This window comes from Agelaius phoeniceus, chromosome 14, assembly GCF_051311805.1.
Source record: "Agelaius phoeniceus isolate bAgePho1 chromosome 14, bAgePho1.hap1, whole genome shotgun sequence".
Classification (NCBI taxonomy): Eukaryota; Metazoa; Chordata; class Aves; order Passeriformes; family Icteridae; genus Agelaius; species Agelaius phoeniceus.
This window is the reverse complement of record NC_135278.1, coordinates 14,128,925-14,147,553: the sequence shown is the minus strand read 5'-3', so window position 1 is coordinate 14,147,553 and position 18,629 is coordinate 14,128,925. Positions and strand designations below refer to the sequence as shown.

Sequence of the window (18,629 nt, the reverse complement as noted above, 5' to 3'; positions counted from 1 at the left end):
ATATCTCTGAAGCATGTTTATGTCTGCTGCTTCTCCTGAGACAGGTTTCCAAAATGAGGAGCACCCTCCATTGGATTAATACTCAGTAAAATCGTAATAATTTTCTGAAATTCTGAAAGGCTGATAATCTTTTTAAAAACAAGAATTCCAGTTTATTTTTAAACATGTAAAAATCTGAACTGATTTACACTCATCAAGAAACAAAATATTTTGCCACTTTTCACTGCATACATTTTCAGAAATTCTGACAAGATTATGATTTCTCTATACAATAATGTAACAATATTATGTAATTTGTGGCTGAAAGACTGAACTTCTAGTGAACCATTAGATCTGCAGAAAAAGGTGAGTGCTAGTACGCACACCTTGCCTACGCTGGAAAATATACTTTTTAGAATTTATTTAATGTCTTCCATGATTTTAAATATGTTACTTCCTGTTCTGGATTGTTTCATTATGTTATTGTGAAACACTCACGGCTGCTGTGTTTATTTCACCACGGACTTGTGTTCATTTCACTGAAGGGTAAAGCTTGGTAATGGGTAAAAGATTTTGCAATCCTGTACTGGGTGGTTCAACATAAATCTTAATTATCCACTTGACTTGCAACAAAAACATTTTTCTGTACTAAAGATCTTGAAGTTTGGGATGATACTGGGTGGTGATTACACATGGATTTGTTTGTATTATACAGAGGGGAAGTTGGGGAAAAAAACAAGGGAAGATGATAGAGTGGATAATGCACATGATATAGTGGATAACGCACAGTACGAGCTGAAGTCCACAAAGAGCCTCACTGAATGAAAGCACATTAAGTAAATAAGAGGAATAAAGAACAAAGGTAAGAGCATGGAAGTGTTTACAGGGACAGTGTGTCCCGTTTAAGCCGTGCTGCTGGGTGAGCAGGCGGTCACGCCTGGATGTTCGCTCGCAAACCCTGCTGCTCTGGCTCTGGGCGACCCTTCCAGCGGGGACCTGCCCGCGATGGGCGGCATCGGGGCGAGCCCGCAGGGCAGAACGCACGGCGGCCCCGAGAGCAGCGGGAGCCGGGAGAGGGGCAGGAACCCCTCCGGGACGGGGCCAAACCTCAGGAATGAGGTGCAGTACCATTAAAAACACCTCCCGCAGGTGAGAGGCGCCGGGCCGGCCGCTGCCCGGGGAGCCGGCGGTGCTGCCGGGCGGGGGAAGCAGCGCCGAGGGCCGCCGTACCGAGCGCGCCGGAGCCGGGGTGCCGGGGCAGCCCCGACATGGCGGCGGGGGCGGGCGGCGGGCGGGGCGGTGACGCGGCGGCGGCGGCGGCCGGTCGGTCCCAGCAGCCCCAGCGCTGCCCGCAGTGACGGGCGGACAAAGGGGCGCCGCGCCAGCCCGCACCAGCGGCCCCGGGCGGGTGAGTCGGGCCGGGGGGCGACAGCGGGCACGGGGCGGGCGAGCGGAGCGGCACCCGCGGCCCGGCCTGGCCCGTCCCGGGCCGCGCGGCCCCACGGGCCGGGCCTGCCGCCCCTGCCCTCCGCAGGCCCTGCGGGAGCGCGGCGGGGCCGGGACGAGGAGCGGGGCGGCGGCCGCGCTCCGAGGCCCCGGTCTGGAGCCGCTTCCCCGCGGGGCCGGGGCTCGCTGCGGGCGGTGCGGGGCCGGCTGCGGGGCCGGGGGTCGCTGCGAGGGGCGGCGGAGCGGGGCCGGGGCTCGCTGCGGGCGGTGCGGCGGGGCCGGACCGGGGGCGGTGCGGCGGGGCCGGGCCGGCTGCGGGAGGCGCCGTTATCGCGCAGCTGCCTCTGCCCGTATCGCTGCTGCTCCTCGCTGGAGAACAAAGAGGATCAATTAAGAGTGTGCAATTACCGCCGTGCCCTGCCGGCAGCAGGCACGGCTCGGAACGCCTTTGCTCCCGTCGCTCTCCCGGGGAAGAGTGCTCCCCTCTGTGAAGCCGAGGCGGTTTGGGGCCACGCAGCGCTAATGAGCGAAACACACGTTTAAAAATCAGCCAGTTTAGTGCATTAAACACAAACTTAAAGTGAGGAAATGGAGACTAAAGCACACGTGCCCTTGAATGTCTTCTCTAGGATCCTTGCAAGCCTGTAGCAGAATGGATCAGAAGCAGTGCACCGCTGTTACTTAATTTTTCACGGCTTTTCATGCCTCTTAGTTGTATTTGAATATTTCCTTTTGTTAGTCACCTTTTCAGCATTTAAAACAATAATGTGGTCCTAATAAATTTTGCTGTCAGTGTCAGCATGATTTATGCATGTGGTCATCCATGCTAATAGTTAATGCTCTGAGACTGTTTCATTTTACAGCATCCTGGACACAAGTTATTGGTGACATTTCTCATCATCCTGTGGAGGGGTAAACAGTAGCAGTTTTGCAAAGTATCAGAGCAGCTCTGCGGGTTCAAAGGGAACCTTCCGCCTACTGAAATACTTTGTAGAATGTGTGTGCCTTCATAGATCAGCAAATTGAGGTGAGGTTAACCAACTTGCTCAAGGTCATGGAGTGTCAGTGACAGAGTTAGCAACAATGGAATCCAGCCATCCTGGCTGCTGGCTCTGTGCTCCCATCATTGGGTGACGCTCCCAAATAATTGCAGGTAGTTTAAACATTGGTTTGCGTAAGTGCACGTTGAGGCCTTCAAAACATTTTGGAGAAACAAAATGCTTATGCTGTGCTTCAGATCCCATGCTGCATTTGCATGTAGCTTAAAGTGATTGCTCAGTTTGGCATAGGAGGGAATTTCGAGACTTTGTGGTTTATTTGGTAAATATGTGCTCAAAAACACCAGTTTTACTGAGTATAAAGTGTAGAAAGACTTGTGTAGATTTAGGAGGTAGATCATGAGATGTAACAAAAGTAGATTACACTGTAATTAGGCAACTTTTAAATCAGCAGTGTGGAGGCATGACTGTAAAGAGGTTTTCTTCTGAATGAAGTGTTTACCCGATGACATTCTGTAGAGTTATTTGCAGTTGTTATGAAGAAAAACAACCAACAAATGCCCTGGGAAGCCATGGTGATGAGGCTGTTGGAAGTTAAAATGGGAACAAAAAAGTTCCTCAGTTGATTTATTTATTCAACAGATACTTGTTAAGTAAAAACAAATCACAATGGATGTTAATTCTGACTCTGGAGAGAAGTTACGTTTCGCTTTGTGTTTTTCTCTGTCAAGTTAAATTTATGAAGAAAGGGATTTCAAAGGAAACACTGGCAGATCTGTGCTATTGTGACACCAGCAGTATATATTTAGTAACTTCATGAAGGAAAGATCCCTATTGTGCTGAAAAAATACCAGTGACAATTGTTTGTCAGGACTTCAAAGGGAGCTGGGAAGTGAGCTGGCATTGTTCAGGTGTTGCACGCTGGCCCTGGCAAATGTTACCTGTGACAGATCCCTGCTCCTGTGGGAATTCCATCCTGGGAGAAGCCCATCTGTGCAGTGCACATCACAGGCCTGACACCACAGATCCTGGGCTGGGACAGGTTTGCTTGTGCTCACCTTTATGTGCTGCAAGTAATCGTGGTGACTTGACCACAAAATTTAGTGGTTGTGGTGCAGTGGGGATGCAGAAGAGCAGCAGCTGAGTTTCTGTTCATGAACTGTCTGGGGTACATGACCTTGTTCTCACCATTAGAGCTGCTGTGGGGTTAATCTGGGCAAAGAAGTTGTGGTGATACAAACTTCCTCTGTAAAAGTGTTGGCAGATTCTCGTTGATGGGAAAGATGTGCTGTTATCAAGAGTATCAGTACTAAACCATCACATCTCCCTATCACATGTGTGGTTTATCCATCAATCTTTGGGAAAAGTGCTTTTACTGCTGTCACTTGGTGAGATGCCCCAGCAAGGTGACTTCTCAGCTAAAACCATTGTCTCAAAAAGGATGCTGGTTTGCTTGCCTAGGAATACAGAAATGTATACCCTGAATGACACTGCTGTGTCAGCAGATGTCTCTGCTCTAGGCCTGCCAGATGTTGCTTTTGCAGGTTGGGGCGGTAGCTCCTCATCCAGCCAAGCTAAATAGGAAAAGGAAGCAATAACGGGATATTCTTTTTTAAGATTGGTGGCTTTCCACATGCAGGTTGTGGGATCCTGGGAGCTGTGCACTCTGTTTTACACAGATGTGTAACAAAAATGAGCCTGTTGATAGGTGTAGTGATCCATACCTCCACTGATACTGAGAATTGTGGGGTTTTGGACACTGGACACTTGCCACGGATGGAGCTGAAGAAACCGAAGATGTGGGATGAAGCCAGGAATTGGAATGAAACATGTGCAGTGTTTAAATAATAAACTACAGCATCAAAATCATACTGATTATTATAAATAATAATTGAAAATTTTATTAAGCATAGTCAATTAAGTTGTGTAGCAGTAGCTTGCTCTTGGTTTAATGGTAGCTGCAAATATTTATTTGAAAAAAATCCCTTTTGTTAATGTAAAAATTTGCCTGTATTTCTGTTACACATGGCGTGCAAGGTGTAGATAGATATGAGAACCAAAGATTCCAACATATTCTTACTGCATACTGCATTGAGCTAACTTTGGTATAAGAAATTTAAATAAATAATCTTCTGCCTATGACAAGCATCAAAAGGTATTTTGTATTCCTGTGTGCTGGCAGTTTTTCCACATTAGCTTTTCATATAGTCTTAATATGTTTGACTGGAACAATGAAACTCACTTTGCAATAGTGCATGAAGTTGTTCAAGAAATAATACTTACACTTGCTGTACAAAGTCATTCCAGAGTTTGTTGGTTCTTCTGAAACAAAAGGGATTCACTGTAATTCCAAGAAGCACTCAGAACCCAAACTGCCACTTAGGGAGCCATTTCTTTTTCTAGACTCTTCTTAATAAGGTAACAGAACATCAGCTTGGAACACTGTCATTGGGGATTTGTTTTCAGAATATTATTAGCAGCATTTCAGTGAAGTGGAAACAAACCTGTGCTCTGAAAAGGAACTGGATCATGGGGAAAGACATTCCAGTGAGATCCATGAACTTGAATTCTACAGGGATAATTTGCTATTTTAATACCTAAATAAATAAAATTAAAAGCTTAGTTTGTGAATAACAATCAGAATCTGTAAACCTGATGGTATGACAGATAGACTTTTGTAAACACATGAATGTGTGTCATGTTTCAAGTATGGAATATGTATATGGTGCCTGCAAATGTGATCGTTGTGATGTTTAAAATGCAGAAACGAGTGTTTGTTTTTGATTGTTCATAGTGTTTGGGCTATTTGCTGCTAGAAATGTCAGAAGCTAAATTCTTTAAGGTGCAACTATCCAGTGTATTGAGCTGGAGAACAGGTAAAATGTACCTTATTCTAAAAAGCTCTATGGGAAGTGGAAATGACATCTAATGAGTCAGTAGGAACTTTTTGTTGTTTCAATACTTTTTGCTATAAAGTTAGACCTCAAAGGACACCTTCAGTTTGATAATTAATCTATAGAAGCTGCAGTAAAATGTGACCTTCTTCATGGGAGGAGAAAGACTTTGTTCTCTCTGTCATGTGTTGAGTCAATGGTATGTGTGCTGAGGAGTCTGGCCTTAATTTTATTTTATGAATTACATTTGGGATTGTTTCTTGGTTGGGTCATTGGTTCTGGTTTTAGTTCTGGAATGTCACTCAAAATAAAACAGAACTGTGGGGGGTGGCAGAGGGAGAATTGGGATGATTGTACTTTGGTTAGAGGTAGTGGTGGTAGAAAACCTGTCATCTCTTAATAAAACAGTGAATCCCAAATCTGTTTGCTGTTACTCATCCCAGTCATTTTTCCATTCATGACCTGTAACTATGCAGTTGGAACAGGGAGTTTGATTTAAACAAGACATGAAGGCGTTCCCCATTCCATTGTTCTGAATCCCTGGGATTTGACATACCTGGGTGCCTAGGTGAGGAGATTCCTAACTTGTTAAACCTCATCCAGGGAGGTCATCCCCACAGAAAGGTTCCTGCCCAAACAGTGACTCCTGCTGCCTCAGTGTCCTTGCATTTCCTCATTTCTGCCCTCGTGTTTCTGATGTGTTGCTGTCCTGAGGCAAGGATGGGATTTCTTTCTGCTGTCATTGTTTGGTTTGTGTTGCAAAGACCCAGCATAAGCAGCCCTAGTCATGATATACTGCACAGGTGCTTATCCATTTATTTTGTAGCAATTTGTTGAATAGATGGAAGCTCAGTGCAAATATTTTTTTCTATTTCAGTATTTTTGAAGGAACATAAGTAGAGGTAGATTCATAATCAAGCATCGTATTTTATATTTTTGCACCTTTGTTAACTGCCTCAGTTTAGTATAGACTTATGGAAATAATCTTCTTGCCTTTTCTCTTTTTTTTCCCCTTTTTTTCCTTTAGAATTGCCAAAATGCTTTGGAATTCTTAAACGATTCAAAAGCTGAAGTCTCTGAGGATACAAAAGCATAAGAACACAAGAAGCAGCAAGGAGGATTCAGTGCCAATGCAGCAACAAAAAAGACAGCCAGAGTTAGTGGAAGGAAATCTTCCTGTTTTTGTTTTTCCTACAGAACTTATATTTTATGCAGATGACCAGTCAACACACAAGCAGGTGTTGACTCTATATAACCCCTATGAGTTTGCCTTAAAATTCAAAGGTGGGTTTCTTAGGTTAAGTTCTATTTAAGGGCTAGTTGATGATCTTGAACAGTCCAATTATAATTCATGTAAAAATCATATCTGTGACAAAACCAAACTCGTCTCTCTACATGTATCTGTTGATGAACTGGTGATGTATTAGTTCATGATTTGTTACCACTCCTGTCCTTTTCCTTGCAGTTCTTTGTACAACTCCAAATAAATATGCGGTGGTGGATGCTACTGGTGCAGTGAAGCCTCAGTGCTGTGTTGATATGTAAGTAGAAGTTGGTTGGGTTTTTTCCTAATATACAACATTTTATTACCTTCATTTCCTTTGTTATTTAAGAGGTTGTAAATGACAGCATGCATGTTATAATACATAAGTTGGATAAATATATGTTTTCCTAATCTCCTGTATATACTTGTGGTTCTGATTTTTGCTGTTCTGTCCCTCTAGAGCAGAGGTATTACAATACTGGAGATATTTCTTTCTTTAATTTTGCCTTTGGGCATAAATAAAATGCCAGTAAATGCATCTTGTAATGTTTGTAAACCAGTTTGTAAACCAGGAGCCAGAGTAATATGAGCCTTCTCTGAGCACCTTTTTGTTAGAAATAACAAGAAAAGCAAAACCCCCAGGGTTGAGATTTGTTTGTGAGAAATATTTGTTTGCAGATTGGCAAAATGGAAATGTATGCAGTTCTACTGAGCACATTTTCCTGGGCCATGTAAATAAAGGTAGTTTTGCCTACCTTCCACCCTGACCACCCATCCTCAGATCTCTGTGCCTGCCCTTTATCTCTCCTGTCAGGTCTTAACCCAGTAACTCAGAACAGAAGGAGGCTGCCTAAGTGACCACAGTAATGTTCAGGGTCTGTAGGCTGCCGAAAGCTGAAGCAGAGTAGGTGTAAAAGCTAAAATAGAACAACTCTTTTTATCTTCTATTTGCCACATTATTTCTGTGGCAAATAGAATATAAATAATATACAGCTGAAGAAAATCTGAAGTACCTAAAAGAGCAGACTGAACTTTTTGAATAGACATTTTCCAAACTGTAAAAGACCACCTGGACTCTCTGTCTAACAAATGGCCATATACAGAAACCCTTTGTCAGATAAATAATAACTGTTCTTGGGGAATGGCTCTTTATTTCTATAGACTGTTTTCCTTAGGTGCAATTTAAAAAATTCCAAGGACTCATGAAATAGAAAGGAAGCTTAGAACATGGAACTGCAAGATTTCAGTAAGCAGGGGCAACAATGCTAAAAATGGAACTAAACAGGTCAGACTATACCAGTGTACCAGTGAGCTATTCCATTCTTTAGAAGACATTTACACAAGCTTGATTACATTTGGTTAAACAAATGTGTTTTATTAAATAAAGGAAAATAAGACTGTTCCAAGGGGATTTTTCTGTGCAGCAAAACCCCCCATCCCACCCCAGTGGTTGCTGTCGAAGGACAGTGTTTACTGCTAGGATATGAGCAGTACTATGCAAGTGTGGCCATTTGCCAGATAAACAGATATTCTACAGAGCTTCCAATTATGCAATGATCTCTAAAAAGAAACAGGAGAATGTATCTGTTTATAAGGGTCTGCAGAAAATATCTCCTTGCTTGGCAGCAGATACATGTTCTCCTAGCACAGTGTTATGTAAAGATTCTGTTTAGGTTGGTAGCTGGTACCATGGCACTAGGAGCAGGAACACCAGTTTAAAAGGAAGTGTTAAAGGAAGAAATCAGAGTTGATCTGCTGTACTGATATGCTGAGAGCTGGATGAATTAGGGTTGTGGGGGCAAAAAGCCTTTTGTTTTAGTGAAGGCAGTTGCCCAGCCAACACTCCACTTGCTGGAAGGCTGTCACAGGCACTCTGCTTTGCCTCTGAAGTGACGTAAAACATCACTGCAGCCTCTTGCTGAGGGGATGACTTGGTCTCTGTTTCTGTGTTGAATAGTCCATTCAAACCAGATACCAGTTGCAAGCACTGGCTACGTGCTAATGCTTGTAGATATCTTGATGTGATATAGTTCCTTTAAATAAAGACTGAAAAACAAAAATCTACTTCTTGCAGCATTTTAATGTATATAGTATCACAAAGATTGGTTTCTTGAAGAATTTTAAGACTCCTATTCTGTGTCTCTAAGGGTACAGTCATTTTTTCCTCCCTCATGAGATGACAACTTTCTTCTTTGTATGTGTGTTCTTCAGATCAGCTGCTGTTATCTTGGAAACTTAGAATAACCTTTAACAAAAAACATCTGGAAAAATAGTTGAAATCCTTATTTACCCTAAGAGCTGATAACAATTCAAAACCCAAATGCTGTAGCTTTTCAATGCTAGATATGTATTCTCATGATGAATCACAAATGCAGAGAGGAGGCAGTTGAGCACAGCACTGCTCAGAGGTCTGTTTTGCTGTTGATCAGTGCTATTTTAAAGCTGTGCTTTTTATAGGTTCCAAACATGCTCTCAGTGGTGGGTTTCTGATTTTGAAAATCCCTAGCTGACTCTTGTCTATAGAGGGAATGAGTTTTGCTTCTGAGAAAGTAGAATTGCAAAGCTTTCAGCCTGGTTTCCTCCAGAAGCTGGACTGTTCTTGCCAAACACCTGCCCAACTCCTTTCCTTCCCTGGCCACTCCAGTCCCCTCAGTCCTTTTAAAATCACTGGCCAGCATCAAACAACTTTGATACAGGAGGAGGGGATTGAGGGGATCTTTCAGATCATTGATGTTTCATCAATTGGCAGCAGGGCCTCAGATTGAGGCAAAGATGTGCTTGGGATAAAGAATTAACTGTCCTGTTTGGCCAGGAGCATTTATATTTGGGAATTAAAGCAAACATAGGGAGGGGAGAGAGGAGGTAAGATCAAGTATTCAAGAACATTGAGTGGTGGAGGAGGTAATGGAGGTCTAGATTATTCCAGTTTATCTGGAGGAGGGGGGACAGAGGGCAGACTTTGTGATATAGGATGTAATTCCACAACAGGCCTGCTTGTTAGCAGCTCATCTGTTTGAAAATGTTGTTTTTCTGCAGTGTGATTCGTCACAGAGACGTTCGGGCCTCTTACTATGGTGTCATAGATAAATTCCGACTCCAAGTGTCTGAGCAGAGCCAGAGGAAAGCATTGGGGAAAAAGGAGATTATTGCTACTCTGCTTCCATCTGCAAAGGAACAACAACAACAAAAGGAAGAGGAGGAAAAGCGAATAAAAGAACACCTGGCTGAAAGTGTCTTTTTTGAGCAGACTTTGTGTCAACCAGGTAACTGAAATCTTTTTCCTCTCCTATGTTCTGTATCAGTTTTGAATAGCTCAAGTGACTAGACTCAAAAACATTTTTTAAATTAAAAAGAAATACATTTTAAAATAATTTTTAAAAATAATTCATTTTTCTTACCTGTAGGACTGCTGTCTTTTTCACTTGAGGATGACAGTATTCAGGAACCCATTCTGACTATTCTGCTTATGCTGTGTTGATCAATCAAGGCCCTTTGCTGCCCTGTGTTTGTGTGTCATACCTTGGAGAGTGCATCCACTGTTCCTCTGGAGCAGGAGTTCTCATACAGATAATGGGAATTTATCTGTGAAAGGATGCTAGTTACTTTTTCCCTTGGGCTCTTTCAAAACATATGCCCCTTGTGAGTTTGTTCCAAACCCTTAATCCCCCATTTCCTGATGAGCAGGAAATATTGCCAGAACATCTTCTAAAGTGCTCCTTGTTCTGTGCCCTGTCCTTTGTCTGTCCCACAAGAACAGAAGAGCACAGTTGGTGGCTGAAAACTCTGCGTGTTTCATACACACACTGAGGAAGTGAATCAACAGTCTTGAAAACCTGGGCCAGACAGTTAAATGGAAGGGATAGGATATAAAGTGTCAAGTTGTACCTCAAATGAATCTGAACTGATTCTTGATTGTCTACATTCTTCTTGCTTTTACTGATTCATACTGAAATGTTCTTATCACTGTTATATTTTTCAGGACAACAAAAACCAATTCCAGAAAATAGATGAACCTCCTTGAGGGTATTCATGTTGTTAAAATGAATGTTTCACTATTTATACTGAGTTTGTTGGCTGGTGAAACACTTTTAATTAAAAAAAAAGCCCTCATAATAGATATTAGTAGGATACACAAGTTAAAGCAAACTTACAAAGGTCTCTGGGCTCACAGAACAAAATGTTCCTGTGATAGTTGATCCAGGGCAGAGGGCCTGAGCCATCCTGAACAATCTGATACTGGTCTTACTCCAAATGCTGTTCCTCTGCTTAAAAACCTCATTGACTGTGGTATGTTGTAGTGAAAAAAGAAGCAGTAAACAAAGAAACTGCAGTTTTGCAACCTGGAAATAAGATTTATGACATTAAAATAGAGCACATATTGCTAGTCACTGAGAATAGGAGAAGTTGGTAAAAACATTGGCTATTTTCCAGTGGGTCTTAAGGATTTGGTTGGAGGTATTCAACTAACATGTTAACAGCTCTTTTCAAAGATGACACAGTGGGCCTTTGAGTAGGTTCCAGCTGTTAAAGTGCAGGACAATAAAGACTGTGAAGGACTCTTTATTGTCTGTGGTTTGCATTTTCTTATTCTGATAATACTGGACTGTCAGAGTGGTGCACTCTCACAGTTTTTAAAGTAAGATTCAAATTTTACTGATTTGTGGCCTCTAAACTGACTGGCTCAGGTATAGCCCCTGAACCCTGTAAAGAATGAAGGGGAGCTCATCTGGCCCAGGAACCTGTGCTCCTGCTGCAGGCAGGTTTTGTTCAGGAGCTGTGAGCTTTTCTGCCTGTGCAGGTCTTTTGGGTGCTCACATTGATGGATTACTGATCACTGAAGGAACATATCAAGGAATGGAGTCAGGATGCACAGGGAAACCTCAAGCATAGCTGAGACATCCAGCTGTCCTGAGTGTGTATATATAGCAACTGGGCCTGGCAGGCTCTGTTCCTCCAGAAGGGAGTGGTTTGGGAAGTCATGTGAAAACAAGTTCCAGCATCAGAACAGGGAGCAGCCTCCTCCACTGCAGAATGCAGAAGGTTTAGAAGGGTGGGTTTAAGACTTGGCTTCCACCCCCTGCAAACTGCAGAGCAAAAAGGAAAATCTGAGGATATTTCAGCTCCCATGTACTGCTGACATTTTTGCAGAATATTTAATGTTTATATTATTTAGATCTTCCTTACAATTGGTCCTTTGCTGCTTTTCAGAAAACAGAACTGCCTCGTCGGGACCTAGTTTACTCACAGTCTTCCTTGGAGTGGTGTGTGTTGCAGCACTAATGCTACCTACATTGGGGGAAATGGAATCCCTGGTGCCTCTCTACCTCCACTTAAGTGTGAATCAAAAGTTAGTAGCTGCTTATGTTTTAGGTGAGTACTTTGGATTTTAGAAACATTTCCCTGCAAAATCTATGAGTTTGGAAAACTCTACCTGTCTGTGCCAGTGGCCTTGGGAAACTGGATGGAAACAAAGCACCACGTTAGGTTTTGTTTTGCATCTCAGCTTACATCTTAATTTGTAGCCATGGTGATAGCAGGGTAAGTTAGTTATTGTGTTTTAGACCAGATTTGAGTTGATACCTATTGCACACAGGCCCCTACATGCTAATTTCAGCTTTATTTGATGATGGGCCAGTAACAGTCATCTGCCAACACACCTGAATGGAATGTGCTGTTTCTTACCCTTGCATTGCAATAGTTAATCTCTTGCAGAATGTAGAATGTGTCATTGTGTTTCTCTCTAGCCCCCTGAGCTGTTTTTCAAGGCTTGATTCTCAGTGCCTGTTTAATCAGGAGTTGATATGTGTAGCAGTAAGTTGTTGTAAACCCTGTCTGAGACCACTACCATGCCCAGTTCTTCCTGATTTGTAACCTGCTCCTGCATTAGCTAGCATAGATGAGTTGCACATTTCATTTGTTATGACTATTTTTCTATAACTGTTTCAGATTTGAAGAGCAGTCACACTAAACTCAGTTCTCCTCTCCCACTACCTGGCAGAAATGAGGATTTAAAGGAAAAGAGCTAGGCAGCTCCAAACTGATAGCTAGAGGTGAGGTAGTGATGGGGAAAGGTGCAAGTTCTGATGGTTCATGCACACTCTGCTGACTCACAAAGGTCCATCTGCTGAAGTGGTTTGAAATCTCACTTGTGGCTCTTTGCCCAGGCTGGTGCTGATGGATTCTCAGATCAGGACCTTGCAGTACTCCTCACTTGGTTTTTATTTCTGCTTTTGAAAATTACTCCAGGTTCTGCTGGTGTCAGCTACAGTTTTAAGCCTTTTGACTTTATACATTTGCAAGAGCTGAACCTGTTTGTAGATTCCCTATGAAGTTTTGAGAGGTTTTGACTTCTTTGCTGGCAGTGCTTTTAGTGTTCATGGACAGATTCTTTTGTGTGCAGCTCTTGCTCATGTAGAAAGTCAATTGCTCTTGAGAAGTTGAAACCACTTTGTTCCACAGGGAAGTACAACTGGACTGTGGAGCATTTAATTGGAAAGGGTTGTTATACCACACAAACAGGACTCTATGATATTTGAGAAGGATCTGATTTACAGAAATGAGTTAAACCCTTTATTGTTGCGAGTCCCTGTACAAGTGGTGCAGGCTGTTCTGCAGAAGCCTCTGCTGTTCCTCTGAGGTGATGGAATTGATCCAAGCTGAGGATCCAGCAGCTGTGGGAGCACTGATTGTCTGAACCAGTACAGACCTTAAGAAATAGCTGAGCTGTAGTTCCTCTTTAAGGGATAAATGGCTGAACTAATGGAAGACAGTGCTTCTGCCCTCACCATTTTCATAAAGTAGCAGAGTTCCATCAGTATGGAGTGGCAGGAGATAAAACAGTCTCAGAAATGTCTTTATCCATGGTGAGATCTGTAGGTTTTAGCTGAGCTTTCTGCAGTGAAAAGCTGTTATAGTGACATCATCTGAGCCTGCAAGAAAGTGAGATTGCTCAAGAACTGATAAATTGTTATTTTGATGTTACATAAGGCTGGAATTCAGGGAGCCCCTGTGTTCTTCCACCTACCTCACCTTGTGCAATATAACCCATGGCTAAAAACTGCAGATTTGTACTTTTTCCTGTATCAGCATATAATTAAAATGAACTTTTCAGTGTTTCATGGGTAGGTTTATTAGCCCCTATTTCCTGTTTTCATCTGCTTTTAATAGTTTTTAACCTCTATCAGAGCTGCCTTTTTTTTCCTCCCTCTCTAAAGGTCACAACAAAGAGTCTGTTGAAAGCTCCCTCTGCAAACTGACAAGGAAGCTTAACATCTTTGTTGGAACTGGTCTTTGATCAGTTATTATTCACAGAGCAGAAAAAAGCCTTGGAGCCTTCAACTGATCTGCCTTACTGATGATTCAGCATTTGGATGACACTGCCCATAACTGGCCCCCATGAGGAATGGGGTTTGCTGTTACAGTTACCCCAGTCAAAAGTTCAATGTTAAGATTTTCCAGCAGAGAGGGCAATAATTGTTTGGAGTATTTCTACCTTCTTTGACATTCAGTTATTAGATGCACCACATGTCAGCATTGATTTTTGACTATGTCAAAATTTGGAGCAATAGTTCTAATATTTAAGCGTGTACATAAATGCATTCTGCATGCATTTGTGTACTTCTACCATATTTTCTGGCCTGTGACAGGGTAAACTCTTTATTTTAAATGTTTTATTTTGAGTGAAATAGAAGTATTTAGTTCTTAATTCTTGTCTTTCAGGTCTCATCACCATGGTTATTTTGAGAACATGAGCAATGAGTTCATAGGATGTCAAACACCTTACTGTATATTCACATCATGAATGTGGACTGCCTTTTACTCCCATTTGGCTCATTAAGATGCTAGCAAAACTGTTCAGTGATTTAAGATACCTTCAGAAGTGTAATATATTTTAACTGTGTATAATAAATGAAAGACTCAAAGCACTTGGCGGTGCTTCTGTAACAGACAGCTATGAAATGTTCAGTGATACCTGTGAAAATAATTTGAAAAAACTTTTATATCTATGCCTACTGTAAAAAATCCTTATTAAAACAACATTTGTTATTTTTAGTCTATGTTCACATCAGTGTGTGATCACTATAAAAGCAAACTGTCTCCTGTAAAAACGCTCATTTGGTTTGTGGTTGTACCTGCTGAGGCTGGCACATAACACTTCTGTATATACATGCCAAGGGGTGAGAGTCGTGACTGATCATTGAAGAAAATGAAAAATTCCATCAGTGGAACTGAAATAAACCATGAATTTTAGGTGAAGAAGTAATTCTCAAATTTCTTACTTCATCATTACCAATATGTCGTTGAGTGCTCATTTTCTTACCTGGGGAAATAATTTCTTGCAAGAGTCATTTTGTACCACAATTACTAGACAATAAAACCAAGTTCTGTAATCAGATCCTTCATTTCTTAGGGATGCATGGAAGTGGCATTAATGGAAGCTGAACTCATACTAATACAAAATTAATAATTTTCTCTATTTTAGAGACCAAACTAAGTGAAACAGCAAAGGCATTTCTCTACATCCCTCCCCCCCACAGCTACCACAGGAACTTCTTTTCTATCAGAAACTCCTGCTTAAATGCCAGTTTCATATTTGAGGTGAACATTAATCTTGTTTCATACAACAAGTATTTCCCTTTATTTGACATTTCATTGTCGAGATGTTAATTCTAAAAGGGCAGCTATTACTGCATTGGATTCATACAGACAAATCTTTGTTTGTAAGAAGTCTATAGAGTATGCTCTGATATGAATAATAAAGTTTGAAAATCAAACCTTTCCCCCTGCATGTTTCGGGTTACTTTTCTGCTTATGCATAGAAATACAAAGAAACCATGCAAAAAAGTGTTTATTAAAAAAAACAAAAAAATGAGAAAGAGAAGTTGAAAAAGTTGTTAACCACTATGTTTTTTCTTATACAATGCTACTCCAGTTTGATTCTCAGAAGAGCTGGGATTGTGTCATAGATCAATCAGCATCAGATGATAAAGTCAAACATTGACTAAGGAAAAAAACCAAAAAAGGTTCCCAGCTGGTTTAGAAGGCCGGATGCCAGAGCCTGCTGCAGGTGCAGCACTGCCCTCCAACACTGAGCTCATGGCTGGGTCAGTGTTTTCCTGCCTCTGCAGGGCTCTCTTCTTGTAGCTTCACTGTTCCTCAGTACCTACACTGGATTCTGATTTTCTCCAGGTGGTTTAACCTGCTGCTGCCTGGGGAAAGGTGAGGGAGTGGAGCAGAAGTTGGGGAGATAAAAGTGCCACATGGTACTTTATCTTAGCACCCAACAGCCTGGCTGAACGTTTTCCTGTGCCCAAGCTGATCAAAAAAGCGCAGGAAAAAAAATATTAAATGCACAGAGTAATTCAGCAGATGTAGATAAAACTGGTGCTTGGGTGAAATAAGGATGACAAGTGTGAATTCTGACTTCTTTCTCCTTCAGGGAGGTTGCAGCACACTGCAGAATCACAGATTTATCCCAGTTATGAAAACAAGACCTGGGGACTGTTTCAGTTCAGCACTGAGGGAGAACATATCAAATTATGTTACAGCAGGGCACCAGTAAAATGTTACCAGGTGGATACACAAGATTTTGAAGATATTTCCTGATTTTATGTATATTCATGTCCATGCACAAACCTCTGGTACTTACATACTAGAGTTTCAGAAAACACTGAACACCTTTGGAAATAAGACCCGAGACACTGCATATACCTCTTAGAAACACCAGGAAAAACAGTCAAGTGTTCACGTCATTTCCCATTCCTGACTCCTAACACAAACAAACAGTCATTTCCTTGCAATGGGTGAGTGTTTTCAGCAGACAGTTGGGAGGGCTTTGAGATCATCCAGCAGAAACAATCCTGCTGCTTACCCACGCCTGCCGTGGCACGGGTGCCTCAGAGGAAGTGGGAACGCTTTGGGGAGCATCCCTCCCATGGCTTGTTACACGATCTTCCCGAGCTGTCTGCACTTGTCTGCATCAGAAAATCCTGAGGTGATCGAGTTTCTCTGGAGGAATGAATCACAGAGTGCTTGAAACTTCAGCAGACCCAGTGCACTGCTGCAGAGCTCCAGGGACAGGAGGGGCTGCCAGGGAATCAGTTCATTGCACCAGCTGATAATGGAGCCCTGGTGTTTCCACCCCCTGGAAACAAATCAGCCCCAAATCAGCCCCTGCAAAGGGAAAAGCTGAGCTGCTGCTGCTGACATGGCTCAGACATGCCCCAGGAAGACAATGGGATGTTGCAGTCACTGCTCCTCTTGAAAAGCTCCACAGGGATGTTTGCAGCAGCTCCAGGAGGAGCCCATGAACAGAACTGTGCCTTCAACAAAAATAAAAGCAGAGAAATCCTGCAATCAGCTAATTAAGAACTGTCAAAGCCAATCATGTGTTATTTCATCTTATGCTAATATGTACAAGTATCTGATGACCAACAAGCCTAAACTTGAAAGAGGCTGCCAAATAGGTTTGGCAATAAATCATTGTATTTTAGTCCTTATTTGTCAATGTACACTTAATATACCTGGCTTTCCTTATAAATGCCAAGTTCCAACACCCCTTTCCTTTGTCAGGAGTGTGAATCTCACACTTCAAACACACTCAGGGCAACATCAAATTTAAGGACCACATCTTAAAAAACCTCTTGTACAGGAGGCCTTAAAAAACCCCCAAGCCTTGAATCATCTGTGCCAGGTGGGTTTTGAGTTGTTGGGCTGGAGCAGCTCAGCTGCTTTGCCCTCTGACCTTGCATGAGCCCCCCTGGGCAGAGGGAAGGGAACAGTGATGCCCTACAAGGCCTGCAGGGCTGAGCAGTGCAGCCACTGCCCCTCCTGCCACCTGTGTGCCCATGGAGGGGCCAAGTGGCCCTGGAGAGGGGGTTCCCTCCGTGTCCCTGGGAAATGGGGCACTCCCTGCTCCCTGCAGGGCAGGGCAGGCACCATCTCTCACAGAGCTGGAGGAGAAACAGCCAAAGGTAACAGTGCTGGAGTATCTTTCCTGCAAGCATAATGAGGAAATTCAATAAAGACTGAAAGCACAGAAGGAAAGTGAAGTTCGCTGCTGCCAGCAGCCGTCACTCACTCGTTACTGCCCCACAGGAGCGGTGAGGATCGGGAACCCCACGCAGGCAGCAGGAGCCACTTCCAGCCAGGGACCTCAGTGGAAGGAGAACAAATGCATCCTCCCCAGAGGAGAGCAGGAGGAATGAACACGGGCAGGCGACACTCGCAGCATCTCAGTAAAGCCGAGTAAGGGGTTTCTTCACTCACTTTTGGTGTATCTTTGTCTCCTTTAGAAGCTCTCCACTGAACGCTAACGAGCTGTTTGCTCTGGATAATGAGCTGCAGCTAATCACAGCTGCACATCAGCTCTAGGAAATCTGCAAAGCTGATTTTGATATGACCAGTACAACCACGCTGACGATGAAATGTGGGATTACATGCAGGCAAAGTGACCACACTGGTCTTCAAAACAGCAGAGGCTGCAAAGAAATCATTTAAGCAAGAGCACAACCACGATTACAGCTATGGTTGTCTCCTCAGCATGAGGAAAAAGGCTGGTAAGGTATAGCTGAGTAATGGAACTTAAATCCATGTTTCCAGTTTAAAAAAAGAAAAAAAATAGCCATAAAATTTTCAATAGCAAAATATGATTTACAGTAACAAAATGAGAGTGTTCTCTAGAAAATGGCACACTCAGTGGCTTGAGGTATGAACATGAAGGCATTAGAGGAACATTTGCTTTAACAAACAAAAAACCACCATCAAGAGACTGCAGTAGGGAGAAAACCCGTGTTCCATCAACGCCTTTCCCTCAGGAATGTGCCAGGAATCTCCACAATCCAAACCGACTGCTGAAGTGAATGCACTTTAAATGAAATGATGTTGATGTATTTTTAGCAGGAAGATTCTTGCAGTCATTTCAGTGCGAGCTGTATTTAAACTGGCTTGAGAGACAACCCAGTACCTGATTTCTGTGCCACACACCCTGACATGTGCTGTGCACATCATGGCTTTGATTTTTCTCCACACAAGGACAGAAAATAACCA

The 18,629-nt window shown here is 42.7% G+C and overlaps 1 protein-coding gene across 2 annotated transcripts; it reads left to right on the top strand.

Annotated features, from left to right (window-relative positions):
* Positions 1 to 1,242: 1,242 nt before the first annotated feature.
* MOSPD1 (motile sperm domain containing 1) lies at positions 1,243 to 14,638 on the top strand. 2 transcript variants are annotated; one of them, XM_054641435.2, is made up of 6 exons: positions 1,243 to 1,387; positions 6,345 to 6,601; positions 6,783 to 6,858; positions 9,618 to 9,844; positions 11,790 to 11,951; positions 14,301 to 14,638. In XM_054641435.2, exons 2-6 carry the CDS (start codon positions 6,448 to 6,450, stop codon positions 14,330 to 14,332), a joined length of 651 nt encoding a protein of 216 aa, XP_054497410.1. In that variant the 5' UTR covers positions 1,243 to 1,387; positions 6,345 to 6,447; the 3' UTR covers positions 14,333 to 14,638. The 2 variants fall into 2 exon arrangements, with proteins under 2 accessions (XP_054497410.1, XP_077042029.1); XM_077185914.1 differs by lacking the exon at positions 14,301 to 14,638 and adding an exon at positions 12,528 to 14,245.
* The last annotated feature ends 3,991 nt before the right edge of the window (positions 14,639 to 18,629 follow it).